This window comes from Durotheca rogersii (assembly GCF_024521655.1).
Source record: "Durotheca rogersii strain YMJ 92031201 chromosome Unknown GGS23scaffold_25, whole genome shotgun sequence".
NCBI lineage: Eukaryota > Fungi > Ascomycota > Sordariomycetes > Xylariales > Xylariaceae > Durotheca > Durotheca rogersii.
In genome coordinates, this window is record NW_026251256.1 from 537,991 (window position 1) to 551,089 (window position 13,099).

Sequence of the window (13,099 nt, forward strand, 5' to 3'; positions counted from 1 at the left end):
CGCGCAATATCCTCGAGCGTCTTGGATCGGAAATAACCTTGGACTCGGTCTGCGACGGGAGCCGTGTCCGTTGAGTGACTAGACGAGCTGGTAAGTGGCTGCAGCAGTATCCGTCATCTACCTACACTTTGATTTATCACCTGTCTGTGTGTTCCATTCGGTCTGCGATAGCTACCCTACCCTATCTCCCCTCGTCGCCCTGGCTTTCTTTTCCAATTACCCATGTTTTATTTGAGCAGCGACCCTCCACTTCCACCTAAATTACCTACCCTTTTGAGTCTTTCCTCCCTCATACCCTGCCATCAACGGCTTTTCAAACTGCTACCCGCTTACGCGACACATGCGATCTTCCCACTTCGAGTCCCCGCTGCGGTCCGGTGGGCATAGCCTCGCTCTGCGTAGCACCTACCACCTACACCCCCCCCCCCCCTTCTTCCCTAGGCGCCCTCCTATTTCCCACTGCCCCCCCGGTCGTCGGAAACGGACCAGCAAGCTGCTGGCTAACCCTAGGTGGGCGTGCCTGTCCCATAATTCCTGGACTCAGGATCGCGGTCCCCGGGTGGGTGGCCTAGCTCGCATGTCAATGTCGACCTTGAGACTCTTGTACTAGGTATTACACTTAAGCTCCTGTTTCCAGCCTAGAATTTCTTTCACGATATGCTTCTGTCTGTCCATTCCTTCGCCACCGCATAGTATCGAGACACCAAAGCATCAACCGTTTCCTACACCCGTCGTGCCGATCTAGTCGCGTGCATCATGTCCCTGCCTGTCGCTTACCAGAGGGAGATAGAATCCCTCGAAAATCGGATTCGGCGCGAGAATCCGCTCGATATCCTACAGTTCTGCTCCGACCATTTCCTACGCCGTCTCGCCGACGAACGCGCCGCCTACCTGTCGCAAGGCTCCCCCTTAATCCTGAACACGAGCGCGATGTCGGGAACGACGTTTACGAGTCCCTTCGCGGCTAACTCGAATCCTTTCGGCACCAACGAGCCCAAGCCTGAGGCACCCAACGGGCAGTCTGGGGACTTGCTGAATGTGATCGAGGAGGATGAGGATGACACGATAACTTCCCCAACTACCCCGTCCTTCGGTCTGTCCAGCGCTCCCTTCCGCGGTGCGTACGGCACCGAGGGCCCGCTGGATGGACCGCCTTCTTCGCTGAGGGCGGTGCAGAACCCGGACAACTATCCGGCCCAGTACAACTTTGGCCGTCGCACCTCGGTCTCTGCCGAGTCCCTCAAGCCAGTAGCTGACGCCAACGACAACTGGACACCCCCGTCTTACCCAAAGTCTCTGGAGCAGCTGGACCGATTGAAGAAGGCCATCGAGGGGAACTTCCTGTTTAGCCACATGGATGACGAGCAGAATGCCCAGATCCTCGGGGCCCTCCAGGAGAAGCCGATTCCGGCAAGAGATATCAAGGTACGCATAGCACTCTTCAAGTCGCATAAGCACATGTCGTCACAGCTCTAACCGCTGATTTAGGTCATAACCCAAGGGGACGCAGGCGACTACTTTTACATCGTCGAGAAGGGCTCGTTTGACGTGTACGTCAATCCCATAGGCTCGCTGCAGCCTGGCCCGGACGGGATGGGCAGCAGAGTGAGCACCATCAGAGCCGGAGGCTCTTTCGGAGAGCTCGCTCTGATGTACAACGCGCCGAGAGCCGCCACGGTGGTTTCCGCCGAACCGGGTTGCACATTATGGGCTCTGGACCGCGTCACTTTCCGCCGGATCTTGATGGAGTCTACATTTGCGCGCAGGCGCCTATACGAGAGTTTCTTGGAAGAGGTACCTCTCCTATCTACTCTCACCCCATACGAGAGATCGAAAATCGCCGATGCCTTAGAAACCAAGAAATTTCCCAAGGGGTATAAGATCATCAGGCAGGGCGACATCGGAGAGTCCTTTTTCCTGTTAGAAGATGGAGAAGCCGACGCGTACAAAGACGGCAGGCCGCAATCCGTCAAGCATTACAAGAAGGGTGATTTCTTCGGCGAGCTCGCCTTGCTCGATGATAAGCCCCGGGCAGCAGATGTCATTAGCACCACGGAAGTCAAGGTGGCTACGCTAGGGAAAAGCGCCTTCCAAAGATTACTGGGGCCCGTCGAAGGTATCATGAGGAGGACTAAGTACGTGGGTATCAAGTCGGGAGTAGAAGATGTAGACCCGCTCCGACGCCATTGATTAAATATGCTTCTAGGTTGTACAGTTTTTGTGGATTAGAAAAACGATATTCCAGGGTCGGAGGCAGTTTAGAGGACGGATAAGGAGGGAAGGGGGGTTTATTCATCGTCATGGAGGCGTTGCGGAATTACCCTCGTTTCCCGTACATCGACTAGGGGGGTTTTTTTTATTACTTGATTGACTGTTACTGAAGCAGAAGCATTGTTATTACCAAGTCTAGAGCTGCTTTATAAATTATTTGTTTTCCTGTTCAAATCCCTTAGGATTGTCGTGAGTGGCCCCTCCCCGTTTCGCGAGGTCTCCGGGGGCTAGACGAAATCTATCGGCTACTCGCCGGCCAAGCCAGAAGCGTTTCGAATCGTCTTGTATGCGCGCGACAGAGGGCGTAACTACCGATCAGTTAACCGGCTAGCCCGCTTGCTCTATCTAAGTCTCATTACCGGCTTTCCCAATTCTCTTACTCTTCGACTCTCGGGCTCCCCCCGCCAGGGCAAACTAGGAAGCGGTGACCGCGCGGCCGTCGTCGTCGTCGTCGGCGGCGGCGGCGGCGGCGGCGGCGGCGCGCTGGCGGTCACGGACCTGGCGGCGGAGGTCTTCGGCGGCGACCTCGGCCTCGAGGGCGCGGGCGACGCCGCGGCGCCAGGCGTAGTCGAGGCCGCAGAGCTCGGCGGCGGCGGCGTCCTGGGCGGCGCGGCGGGCGAGGGCGAGGCGGTCGACGTCGCGGCGGGCGGCGGCGAGGTCGCGCTCGAGGGCGCGGAGGTCGGCCTCGGCGCGCCAGTTGGCGAGGAGCCAGGCGTTGCGGCCGTGGGCGTCGAGGAGGCGGAGGTGAGCGCGGCGCGACGCGAGGTAGGTGCCGGCGGCGTAGGCGAGGCGGAGGGAGGTCTGCAGCTCAGAAGAAGAAGAGGAGGAGTCGGAGTCGGGCAGGGCTTCGTAGCGCGACAGGTCGACGCCGCCCGCGAAGGGCGCGCCCGCGGCTATCCGCTCGAGCTCGAGCGTCACGAGGGGGCTGAAGTTGGGCGCGCGGAGGGGCGGTAGCAGCGAGGCGGGCGGAGAGGAGGAGGAGGAAGAGGAGAGCTCGGCGGCGATGAGAGATTCTGCGGCTGCGCGCTCGGCGGCCGTGGGCTCGGGGTCGATGTCTGGGGAGAAGGAAAGGAGGGGAGAGGGGTTAGTATAGGTTGCTTAGGTAGCTGCTTACGAAGGGAGGGGGCGTATAGGAGGGGGAGGTAGGCCCGGGGGGAACTCACAGGGGAGGGACTCGTGGACGGCGGTGCGGATCGAGGACGCCATGGCGGCGGCGTGTAGGTGTGTGCGTGTGGGGGCCGGGTATCGCAAGGGATGGCTGTCGTTGCCGCTGCTGTCTTAAGGAGGTAGCTAGCTAGCTGATCGAAAGAGGGCTATATCGGTCTGCGTCCGGCGTTGGGGGACGCGGTGGCGAGCCGACGGGACGCAGATGCAGGGAGGGTGCAGACGCGAGCGAATTGAGATTCCTTATCGTTATCGTGCCCTTTCGTTCCCGGCGTTGCAGGGTGGCAGCTGGCGAGAGCTGGCAGAACCGGCAACCTGGCTTGTCGGCAGCGAGTGCCGGGGCCACAAGCGGGGACTGGTTGCTGCTGTTGCCGGCGGCGCCTGCCAGGCACCGTCGCGAATGACGTATCGCACGGTAATGCCCTCCGACGAAAGCATTGCGTAGGAAGTATGTACACTCTCCGTGGACACTACAGATAGGTATCTCGTCACACGTACTTATTGTAGGTTAGGTACATGAGTATGCGGGGGACCTTGGGCACGACACCGGCACAAAGGGTGTAGATAGAGGCAGTTCGGGAGGTACCCTGCGTACTTCATTAGGTACCCGAGACGGAGGGGATACCTGCGGGTTGTGTGCACCATGTTGGAGGCGTTAATAAGCACAACCCACCCCCCTAACCTCCTAACCCCCTTCGCTTCCTGTATTGTACCAAGCTTCTCACCAATCCTCTGCCGCCTCGGTTTCGCCAAGTCTCTCTCCTCCAATTAGACCTGGAAAGCCGACGCAGTCAACCCCGTCTCTGGGTTGCCCAGCCGAGACAAGGGAACGGCATCGATGAGAGGGACGAGTGAATTCCCACCAAGATATTCCGTTGACAACACCTCCCACACCACCCGCGAGCGCACCCTGAACTGTGTATATAACCTACGTCCACCCGCCAAGTTATGCAAACCGGCCTTTGCGTCCGACACACCAGAGAGACGAGAAGCGAGAAGACCTGCCCGTTTCAAGCTGGGAAATATCGATTCTTAAACGAGCCGTCTCGCAACCTTGCTTTGCCTCGCCAACTCCCCCCTTCTCTCCCCCAGACCACAATGTCCGGATCACCCAAGAACAGGAATAGTCGCTCTTCCCGTAGGCAGGCCTCATCGCATCTAGCCGTCGTCTACGCCTGCCGCCAACTGCCTCATAACACGTGAAACCTGGGTCGAGTGCATCCTGCTGAACTATCCGCCTGCTGCCACTGTTCGAGCAGGCTTCATACCTCCCACCGACCTCTCTCGCCATCTGCTTAGCTAAAGTACCTCTAGACACGTCTGGAAATATAGAGTACCACTACACCCCATAAGTGCTTTCTATTTACCGGTACGCATTGTATACCTGCGTGTCTGCGTAGACAGATACCCCCCGCCAACGAATCGTGGTCGTGGGCTGTGAGATAAGCCGGGAGAACAGAGCAACGCCGCTAGAACCCAAGATGTTTCAGGCTTACCCGGGCAAGCAAGCCGGTGATTCTCCGGCCCTCCCGGGTTCTCGGCGGTCTCGCGACGGCTCTCCTCCCCGCAGAGTCACCGTTGCGTTTGCCGCTACTTTATTACTGGTGCCGATATTGCTTCTTGCCGTCACGTTCCTCCCAACCGGCCCAGTACAGAAGCTCAAACTATGGTCGGGTGCTCACGCTGGGGAGGGCGAAAAGGCGCTGCCGCTTGGGGATGACGAATATGTCATCGGGGTAGGCAAGGCTGATATAACTGGGTGAGTAGCCGGGCCGCCCAGCGTATTGTAGAGCAGCAGTGTCGTTAACGTCACGGAAACAGCCCTTGCGTTGAGATCAATTTGATGGGCTACGCCGACCCGAACCAGATCGGAACCGGCCTGCGGCAGCGTCTCTATTCTCGGGCATTTATTGTGGCCGACCCGGCCAATCCGGCAGACACGTTCCTATATCTCGTCCTCGATACGCAGTCCGGCGATACGGCTATCCGCTACGGCATCCTGTCTGGGCTGCGGGAGTTGGGGTCCGGATACGAGAACTACGGCGACCACAACCTCGCCGTCACCGGCACGCACTCGCATTCGGGTCCCGGTGCCTGGCTCAACTATCTCTTGCCTCAGATCACGAGCAAGGGTTTTGACCAGCAGAGTTACCGGGCCATTGTCGACGGCGCCCTCCTGTCCATCCGTCGAGCACACGAAAGCCTTGCGCCGGGCCGGCTCAGCGTCGGATCTACCAAGGTCTTCGGAGCCAACATTAACCGCAGCCTCTTTGCGTACCTCGCGAATCCGGAGGAGGAGCGTGCGAGATACAACATCAGCTCGGAGGATGACGGGTCCGTAGAAAAAGACCTAACCCTGCTGAAATTCCAACGTGCCTCCGATGGCAAAAACATCGGCGTCCTAACATGGTTCCCTACGCACGGAACTTCGGTGCTCGGCAACAACACGTTGATATCGGGGGACAACAAGGGGGTTGCGGCCTACCTGTTCGAGAGAAGCGCCGTCGACGACGAGACGGCTGCCGAGGGGTTCGTAGCCGGCTTCTCGCAGGCGAGCGTCGGCGACACGAGCCCCAACGTCCTCGGCGCCTGGTGCGAGGATGGTTCGGGGGAACAGTGCAGTTTCGACAAGAGCACGTGTTCGGATGGCCGATCTCAGAAATGCCACGCCCGAGGTCCTTTCTTCATGGTGAATGACGAAGGAACGTCTTCGTGCTTCGAGATCGGCAGGCGACAGTTTGAACCCGCGAGGAAGTTATACGACCGCCTCAACCAGGCACCGAACCCGATCCGCGGGGGATGGGTAAAATCCTTCCATACCTTCCACAACATGTCTAACCACCGATTTCAACTCCCTAACGGGACAGAAGTCAGAACGTGTCCGGCTGCGCTGGGCTACTCCTTCGCCGCCGGCACGTCCGACGGTCCCGGCGCCTTCGACTTTACCCAGCACGGAAGCAATTCTTCCAACACCTCGCCGGTGTGGCGCGTCGTCGGCGGGATGCTGAAGCAGCCGAGCGAAGACCAGGTTGCGTGCCATTCCCCCAAGCCGATCCTCCTCGACGTCGGCGAGGTGTCGAAGCCGTACTCGTGGACGCCGAACGTGGTCGACGTGCAGGTGTTCCGCGCGGGCCAGCTGGTCATCATCGTGAGCCCCGGCGAAGCGACGACGATGGCCGGGCGTCGCTGGAAGAACGCGGTCAGCGACGAGATAACGGCACTGTTCGCGGACGAGCTGGCGCAGTCGGCGGCGCCTATCGTCGTGCTGGGCGGGCCGGCGAATACCTACACGCACTACATCACTACCGAGGAGGAGTATGGGTGAGTCTGATGTTTTTTTTTTCGATCTCTATATTTGAACGATTCCTTTTGTGTTACGGACGGGAACCCTCTGTCGCGAAATCGCGTGGATGTTAATGGTACATCTTGATGGCGCGTACCTATTTACGGGCATTAAGCTTTTGGCGATGTTCCTTAGAGAAACAGAAGGAAGAGGAGGAGGAACCATTTCCAATCAACACCTACAGATGGAATCGTGATATGACGAGGTTAATAACAGTCACTTGGCACAGGATTCAACGCTACGAGGGGGCGAGTACGCTGTACGGGCCGCACACCTTGGCAGCTTACATCAACGTGACGCTGTCTTGGTTACCGTACCTCAGATCGTCGACGAGTAGCCGCCCGCCCCGGGGGCCGGAGCCGCCGAACAACAGCAACCGGAGCCTCAGCTTCATCCCGTCGGTCCTCCACGACTCGCCGCCACTCTTCAAGAAGTTCGGCAAGGTCGAGCGGGACGTCGAGCCGAGGTATCAAAGGGGCGCGCGGGTCACGGCGACGTTTGTCGGGGCGAACCCGCGCAACGACCTCCGGCTCGAGCGCAGCTACGTCGTCGTCGAGAAGCTCGTCCCTGACTCGTCTGGGACCGGGTCATCGGGCGAGCTGCGTAAGGAGCGAGGAAGAGGATGGGCGGCAGCAGCAGCAGGAGAGCAGGGAGGAGAAGAAGAAGGAAAAGGAAAAGGCGGTTCACTCTGGCGGGTGGTCCGCGACGATAGTGACTGGCACCTCGTGTTCCGGTGGCGGCGGACGAGCGAGCTGCTGGGCACGAGCGAGGTGGAGGTGACGTGGGAGACGGAGGACCCGTGGGCAGAGCCGGGGCAGTACCGGTTCCGGTACCACGGAGACGCGAAGGATCTTGCGGGGCGGGTCGCCGGGTTCGAGGGCGTGAGCGGGGAGTTCGAACTTGTCTGAGAGGTGGATGGATTAACTGTTAGGCTGTTACGGAAAACAGGAAGGAAAAGGGAGGTACCTATGCGGAGGTCGATTACCATCTAGCGCCCTTCAGCAGGTAACTGCTAAGAGAGTAAGGGGAGAAATACATTGTACTGGCAGCAGTTGAGATCAAGAAAATATGCTATTCTCTACTTTCGTGCATCCTTTACGCAATCGGTCAGCGACAGAATCTAAGCGCGAGCGCGGCCTTGGGAGGTGCAGAGATAGGTGCGACGTCGCGTCGAGTGAAGAGCAATACGATAAGAAAATAGGACCAGTCGGCTAGTCAGTGCGCGAAATTCGCGCGACGCACCACGGGCAAAGGGGCGCGCGCAGCAGCATTAATTATCGTGCTTATGCGGAGAGAGGTAATACGGCCGCGTCGAGGCGCGTTTCTTCGAGACATACAGTACCTACTCATAAGTCAGTCCGTCTCCCTTCCTCCCTTCCCCCCCCTTTTTATTAGGAGGGCGTTGCGAGACAAGGCTTCCCTAATAGGGGGTTCGTGTCCAGGAGGAGCTAGCTAGCTAGCTAGGGTGATAGATTGGCGGATTGATAGACCGATCGACAGGGGGAAAGGGGAGGGGAGGGGAGGGGGGAAGGGGTGTTACGCGCGTTGTTGTCTCTGCCGGAAAAGGGGGGGGGGGGAGTGTTGTTCTGCACTGCACTGCATGTTTCTCGTTCCTGGGACTCCCCCTTGTTCTACGGGGGAAAGGGGGGAGGGGGGGCTTAGACAGGGTGTGAGAGTCTGCTCGCGGGTCGGCGGGGGGGAGGGGGGGGCGATCGAGGACGCCGACGCGCAACGAGGGTGGGACGGAGGAGGCAGCTAGAGAAAGAAAAGAAAGAAAGAAAGAAAGAGAAGAAAGGGACAACAGAACAGAACGAAGCGCTGGCCTGGCGCCGGCGCGGGGACGCTCGCGCTGCGTCCTACCTACCTACCTACCTACACAACATCTACCTACCTACCTACCTCCTTTCTTGTTCGCCAGGACCAGAAGCGAGGGGGGGGGGGGGGCGTCCCCGTGTCGAGCGACACCCGATATACCTACCCTACCTGCCTACCTACCGCACACCCAGCAGCCCGCGCGCCCGCCAGCGAGACGCGCCGCGACCCTCGTCTGGGTCCTACCCTGCGCGCTCGCGCTCGCACACCCGCGGCCGCGCTGCCTGCCTGCCTGCCTGCCGACGCGCGGGCGCAGATAGGTATATGCGGGCGGCGGGCGGCGGGCGGCGCCTGCGGTGGGACGCGCGGGAATACGAGCGGAGGCGCATGCGTGTGTGTGTGTGTGTGGGCGTGTGCGCGGGTCGGCGCGGTGCGGCCCCGGCGTAGTATACTGTCAGGGCTCGCGTCTCGCGGCGAGGAGAGGGAGAGAGACGGACGGATGGGCGGATAGCTTGCGTGCGTAGCTGGACCACGAGCGAAGCAGAAGCGTGCCCGGGATCCGGCGACGGTGCGAGAAGGCCTAGGGAGCGGGGGGGAGATCAGTAGGTTACTGAACGAAGGATAGGTTCGATTCCTAACAGCGCTACTTGGTAGTCTTCGCTATCTAGCTCATCGGGGGGGAAGGGGAGGGGAGGGGGGCATCGGGATGCGATGATGATAGTATTGTGGTGATTGCCGAGACATCGTATACGCCCCCTCATCGTTCTAGACGCAGGGAAGGCCTGGGTTCTTTCTCACGAGAAATATATATGTGCACTATTTACATCCTACGCCTCGTCCTACATCGGCGTCGCACAGCCGGATCCGAGCCCTCCTACAGCTCATGCACGTCTCGGTCGGGGGCGTCCACGTCTCCGAGCGATCCGTCGCGTCTCCCCCCATTTCGCGAACGACAAGAGAAGAAGCCGGGTTATCTGGCGCGCGTCGATACAGAAAAACAAACCCCTCTTGTTCCTCCATGCGCCATGCAGCGCTTAGCTTGATCATATGCATTCCGATACTATGAACACGACGCGACTATAATGATTCATACCAACAAATGCTTGCATGATGCATCGCAGTTCCATATATTTGATGTCCGCGCGGAAGTGGACGACAGGGTATCCAAGGTGACAGGACGTCATGAGAGACGAGAGAATTGTTGGCCCCTTACATCAGAGTATAGGGGGTGGGGACAGGGGAAATCCCCCGAGGAATGGGGTATGGGGGGCGCCACGGGCATAGCGAGGGTCGAGAAACTGAAAAGGGGGAGGGGAGGAAGGGAGATGATATGTGAGTGTGGGAGTGTGTGATGCGAGGGGATGGGAGAGAGTTGGCGACGTGATGGCATCACCGGACGGCGTGCGTACCTCTCCTGGCCGCCCTCGATACACCCGCGTCATGCTCTCCGAGAGCTCTACCAGCTAAGGCAGCGCCAGCAGCGAAAAGTGGCCGCCGACGACGGGTCGCGCCGTGAACCGCAGGCCGCCGGGGTAGTCGCCGTTGATGGTGTCGTAGAGGTCCGTGAGCGCCAGGTTCGTGGGCGTGACGTCGATCCAGCGCGCGATGAGCCGGATGAAGGTGTCGCGTGTCTCGGGGCCCGCGATGGCGGCAGCCCAGAGCATCCAGTCCGTCTTGGTATAGGTGTGGCGCGTGTCTAGCGGGATGCCGTACTCGTTGGCCGCCGTCGGGTAGAAGGCCGACTGCATGTCGTACACCGAGCGCGGCACGAAGCTGTCGCCGAACCCGAGCAGTGAGTTCGCGTACAGGTTATACAGCAGGCCGTGCGAGGCCCCGTCGCCGTAGCTCAGCGTCGTGTGCGGCGGCTCCGCCTCGTAGTTGATCCCGAACCCCTGCCACTGCGCGATGTACGACGTCGCCGTGTCGCCGTAGCTCTTCGCGTCGGTGTCGTTGCGCACGCGCTCCGAGATCTCCGCCATCGCGCGCAGCCCGATGATCCCCTTGAGCCCAAGGTTGGTCTGGTTCGCCAGCGGGCCAGCGAAGTCGTCCGTCGAGATCTGCTCCGCGGGGATGAGCGCCTCGTCCACCAGGAACCCCGCCCACTGCCGCAGGATCTCGTAGTGCTCCCGGAGGTAGTCGTTGTCTCCCGTCCGCTGCGCGTATGCGAGGACCATGATAATCATATTACCGCACTCCTCGAGCGGCATCGGCTCGTCTGAGCCGTCCGGGTAGCCCCTGGCCAGCGGGAACGTGCCGAGGTCGTGTATCGCGTTCCGATTAGGGTAGTGCCCGTTCTCCTGGTTGAGGAAGAGCGGCTTGAGCATGTACTTGATCAGCGTCGGGTTCGTGTATAGGATTAGCGGTATGGCGGGGAAGATGACATCCACCGTCTGGATATCGCTGTTGGAGCTGATCTCCTTGAGGAACACCAACGGGTCCGAGTCTGTGCCCGTAAACTGCAGAGCGCCGAACGTCTGCCGGACGCTGAGGCTAGTCAAGGTCAAGTAGTCCTGGCCTGCGGCGGCGAGGGAATCCCTAGCGACCCTATTGTCCAAGTCCGTGGCCAGCTTCGACGCCTCGCCGTAGTCGTTATAGAAGAACGTCATCTGTGGTGGCAGTGAGAAAAGGGTTCACGGCTTGAAGCAGGGTCGACCACGGCACTCACAGCTTCAACGTCGGAGTTAAAATAGCTCTTCCACAGCGACGGGTAGGTCGTGAGGCTGCCGCCTTCGCCTTCGCCCAAGAGTTGAATGGCATCGCCTTGCGTCACGCCGATTGTATACAGGGTAGAGACGTGCGACGCTCCGACGGACCCGAGGTCGTTGGAGAACCCGAAAACGGGCCTAGATTGAGGGTGAGCGCCTAATCGGGAAAATCCTTGTGGCCATCTAGGACGGGGTGAACACGTACCATGAATCTCGTACAGCTCGGAATCGGGTGTCTTTTGAGTTCGGGAGCACACCTTGGTTGATGAAAGTCCCTCTCACGTCCACATCCGCACCGCTTTGCCACGAGAGCTGCGAAATTCTACTGTTAGTTTTGCCGAGGGCGAAATCAAGGCAGACATTGACTCTACGTACATTGTCGACGTCTTTGGTAGACCAGAACCAGGTGCCCCAGTTCGCTTGCTCATTGTGTTCAGATATCGGCTGTTGATTCTGTCGCGTAAATTCATGATAAGCAACACCATCGGCCGTCTTGTAGTCCCATTCGACGATGGCGCTCTGGTCGCCGGATGCCCATTCTGTGATACGTGTAAGTATGGCGTTGTCAGCTGCGAGCGCGCCGCAGGCCCGCGTAACCTACCAGCCGAGCAGTCCGTGTAAAGCTGAACGTCGTGGTCGGCGCCATCTAGCGAATGGACGCCGACCTCCAGGTAGGAGAAAACCAGAGATTGTCGCTTTAGGTCAGTGGGCGTCACGGGCGACAGGAACGTAATGTTCATCTCGACCTTGCCTCCCACGTTCATCAGAAACGTGCTCCGCGTCGAGGTGTAAGAGAAGTCGGTCTGGTCAACTAGATCCACGCCCGGAGGTGCCCCTAACCAGTTGTATGCCTTCCCATCCACGCGAATAAAGCCCACCCACCCCGTGATTTGTTCCCTATTCGACATATTTAGTTTCCGAGTGATTAGAACCTACCAGGGGAATGGGGGGGGGGGTGGGGGGACAGGGAGGGCAGGAGACGCCTACGTCCAAAATGTCGGCCACGAACCGGCAAGGTAGCCCCCGCTCCCGCCGTCGCTTCCGACCCTCAGCCACGAGTTCAGATACGGCGCCTTTACCGCAAGGGGGATCGCCGGTGGCCTCGCGGGGCTGAAGGTAGAAACCGCATGGGCTAAGCTCCCAAAGAGTGCCCACCAGGCTAGCACACTGCCGAGTCCCATCACGGATAGTGAAGTCTAGAGACCAAATTGGGGTTACAGAGGCTTGACTAAGTTTAGGCGGGGGTCTGAGACGGATGGCAGGTGAGCTCCGACGTGCAGGAAGCCGACGAGAGAGAGGAGGGCGAGGAGCTTATGAAAGGAGACTGGGCTCAGAAGAGACGGAACGAGGGTGGGACGGATGTTGATATTTGAGCAAGATCTGAGAGAGCCACCTTGCATGCCAAGCTAACCCGAGAACCCTCGATGTTTACGCCGCTAGGATCCCATGGATCGACAAATGGGGAAGGTTTCGCGGCAGGTGTAAGTACACTGCAGGTAGGGAGCTAAGGAATCTTGAGTAGAGGCCGGCGAGGGATAGAAAGAAAAGACAGTCATGGGACCTAAGTAGATGATGAGGTGCATGATCGGGGCACCTATCTGGCATCGGCGGACCCTGGCTCTCCTTTCTTTCTTGACATATTTCACCGAGGGCGATAGAGCTGTTGCTTTGACGCGAAACTCAGTCACGGCTTCCGACGGGATATCTGGGGACAGAATATCGGCGAAGCCACACGCGATAGATCAGCCCTTAGTGACGACATATTGGCTGGACAAAAGCACTGTGGTACGAAGAGGACGCTCGA

The 13,099-nt window shown here is 59.3% G+C and overlaps 4 protein-coding genes across 4 annotated transcripts; 2 read left to right on the forward strand and 2 right to left on the reverse strand.

Annotated features, from left to right (window-relative positions):
- Positions 1-756: 756 nt before the first annotated feature.
- GGS23DRAFT_614166 (camp-dependent protein kinase regulatory subunit) lies at positions 757-2,788 on the forward strand (the record flags this gene model as incomplete). The annotated part of the gene is made up of 2 exons (XM_051520627.1): positions 757-1,425; positions 1,489-2,788. The coding sequence occupies 2 exons, from the start codon at positions 757-759 to the stop codon at positions 2,188-2,190; spliced, it is 1,371 nt and encodes a 456-aa protein (XP_051369022.1). The 3' UTR covers positions 2,191-2,788.
- On the reverse strand, positions 2,686-3,477 carry GGS23DRAFT_599682 (Pre-mRNA-splicing factor SPF27; the record flags this gene model as incomplete). The annotated part of the gene is made up of 2 exons (XM_051518959.1): positions 2,686-3,326; positions 3,435-3,477. The coding sequence occupies 2 exons, from the start codon at positions 3,475-3,477 to the stop codon at positions 2,686-2,688; spliced, it is 684 nt and encodes a 227-aa protein (XP_051369023.1).
- Positions 3,478-4,821: 1,344 nt separating this feature from the next.
- On the forward strand, positions 4,822-7,761 carry GGS23DRAFT_245278 (Neutral/alkaline nonlysosomal ceramidase). The gene is made up of 3 exons (XM_051512206.1): positions 4,822-5,194; positions 5,257-6,756; positions 7,008-7,761. Exons 1-3 carry the CDS (start codon positions 4,917-4,919, stop codon positions 7,684-7,686), a joined length of 2,457 nt encoding a protein of 818 aa, XP_051369024.1. The 5' UTR covers positions 4,822-4,916; the 3' UTR covers positions 7,687-7,761.
- A 2,087-nt stretch (positions 7,762-9,848) lies between these two features.
- On the reverse strand, positions 9,849-12,670 carry GGS23DRAFT_245342 (glutaminase A). The gene is made up of 6 exons (XM_051512207.1): positions 12,283-12,670; positions 11,897-12,192; positions 11,671-11,834; positions 11,501-11,607; positions 11,256-11,433; positions 9,849-11,196 (listed from the first exon to the last, which is right to left on the reverse strand). The coding sequence occupies exons 1-6, from the start codon at positions 12,474-12,476 to the stop codon at positions 10,054-10,056; spliced, it is 2,082 nt and encodes a 693-aa protein (XP_051369025.1). The 5' UTR covers positions 12,477-12,670; the 3' UTR covers positions 9,849-10,053.
- Positions 12,671-13,099: the final 429 nt, after the last annotated feature.

Coding starts and splice junctions, on each gene's coding strand:
- GGS23DRAFT_245342 (XM_051512207.1), bottom strand. CDS start 12,476: ATGGGACTCGGCAGTGTGCTAGCCTGGTGGGCACTCTTTGGGAGCTTA. Junction 11,835..11,896: donor TTACACGGACTGCTCGGCTG/GTAGGTTACGCG, acceptor CACGTATCACAG/AATGGGCATCCGGCGACCAG. Junction 11,608..11,670: donor CTACCAAAGACGTCGACAAT/GTACGTAGAGTC, acceptor AGAATTTCGCAG/CTCTCGTGGCAAAGCGGTGC.
- GGS23DRAFT_245278 (XM_051512206.1), top strand. CDS start 4,917: ATGTTTCAGGCTTACCCGGGCAAGCAAGCCGGTGATTCTCCGGCCCTC. Junction 5,195..5,256: donor GGCAAGGCTGATATAACTGG/GTGAGTAGCCGG, acceptor TCACGGAAACAG/CCCTTGCGTTGAGATCAATT. Junction 6,757..7,007: donor ACTACCGAGGAGGAGTATGG/GTGAGTCTGATG, acceptor CACTTGGCACAG/GATTCAACGCTACGAGGGGG.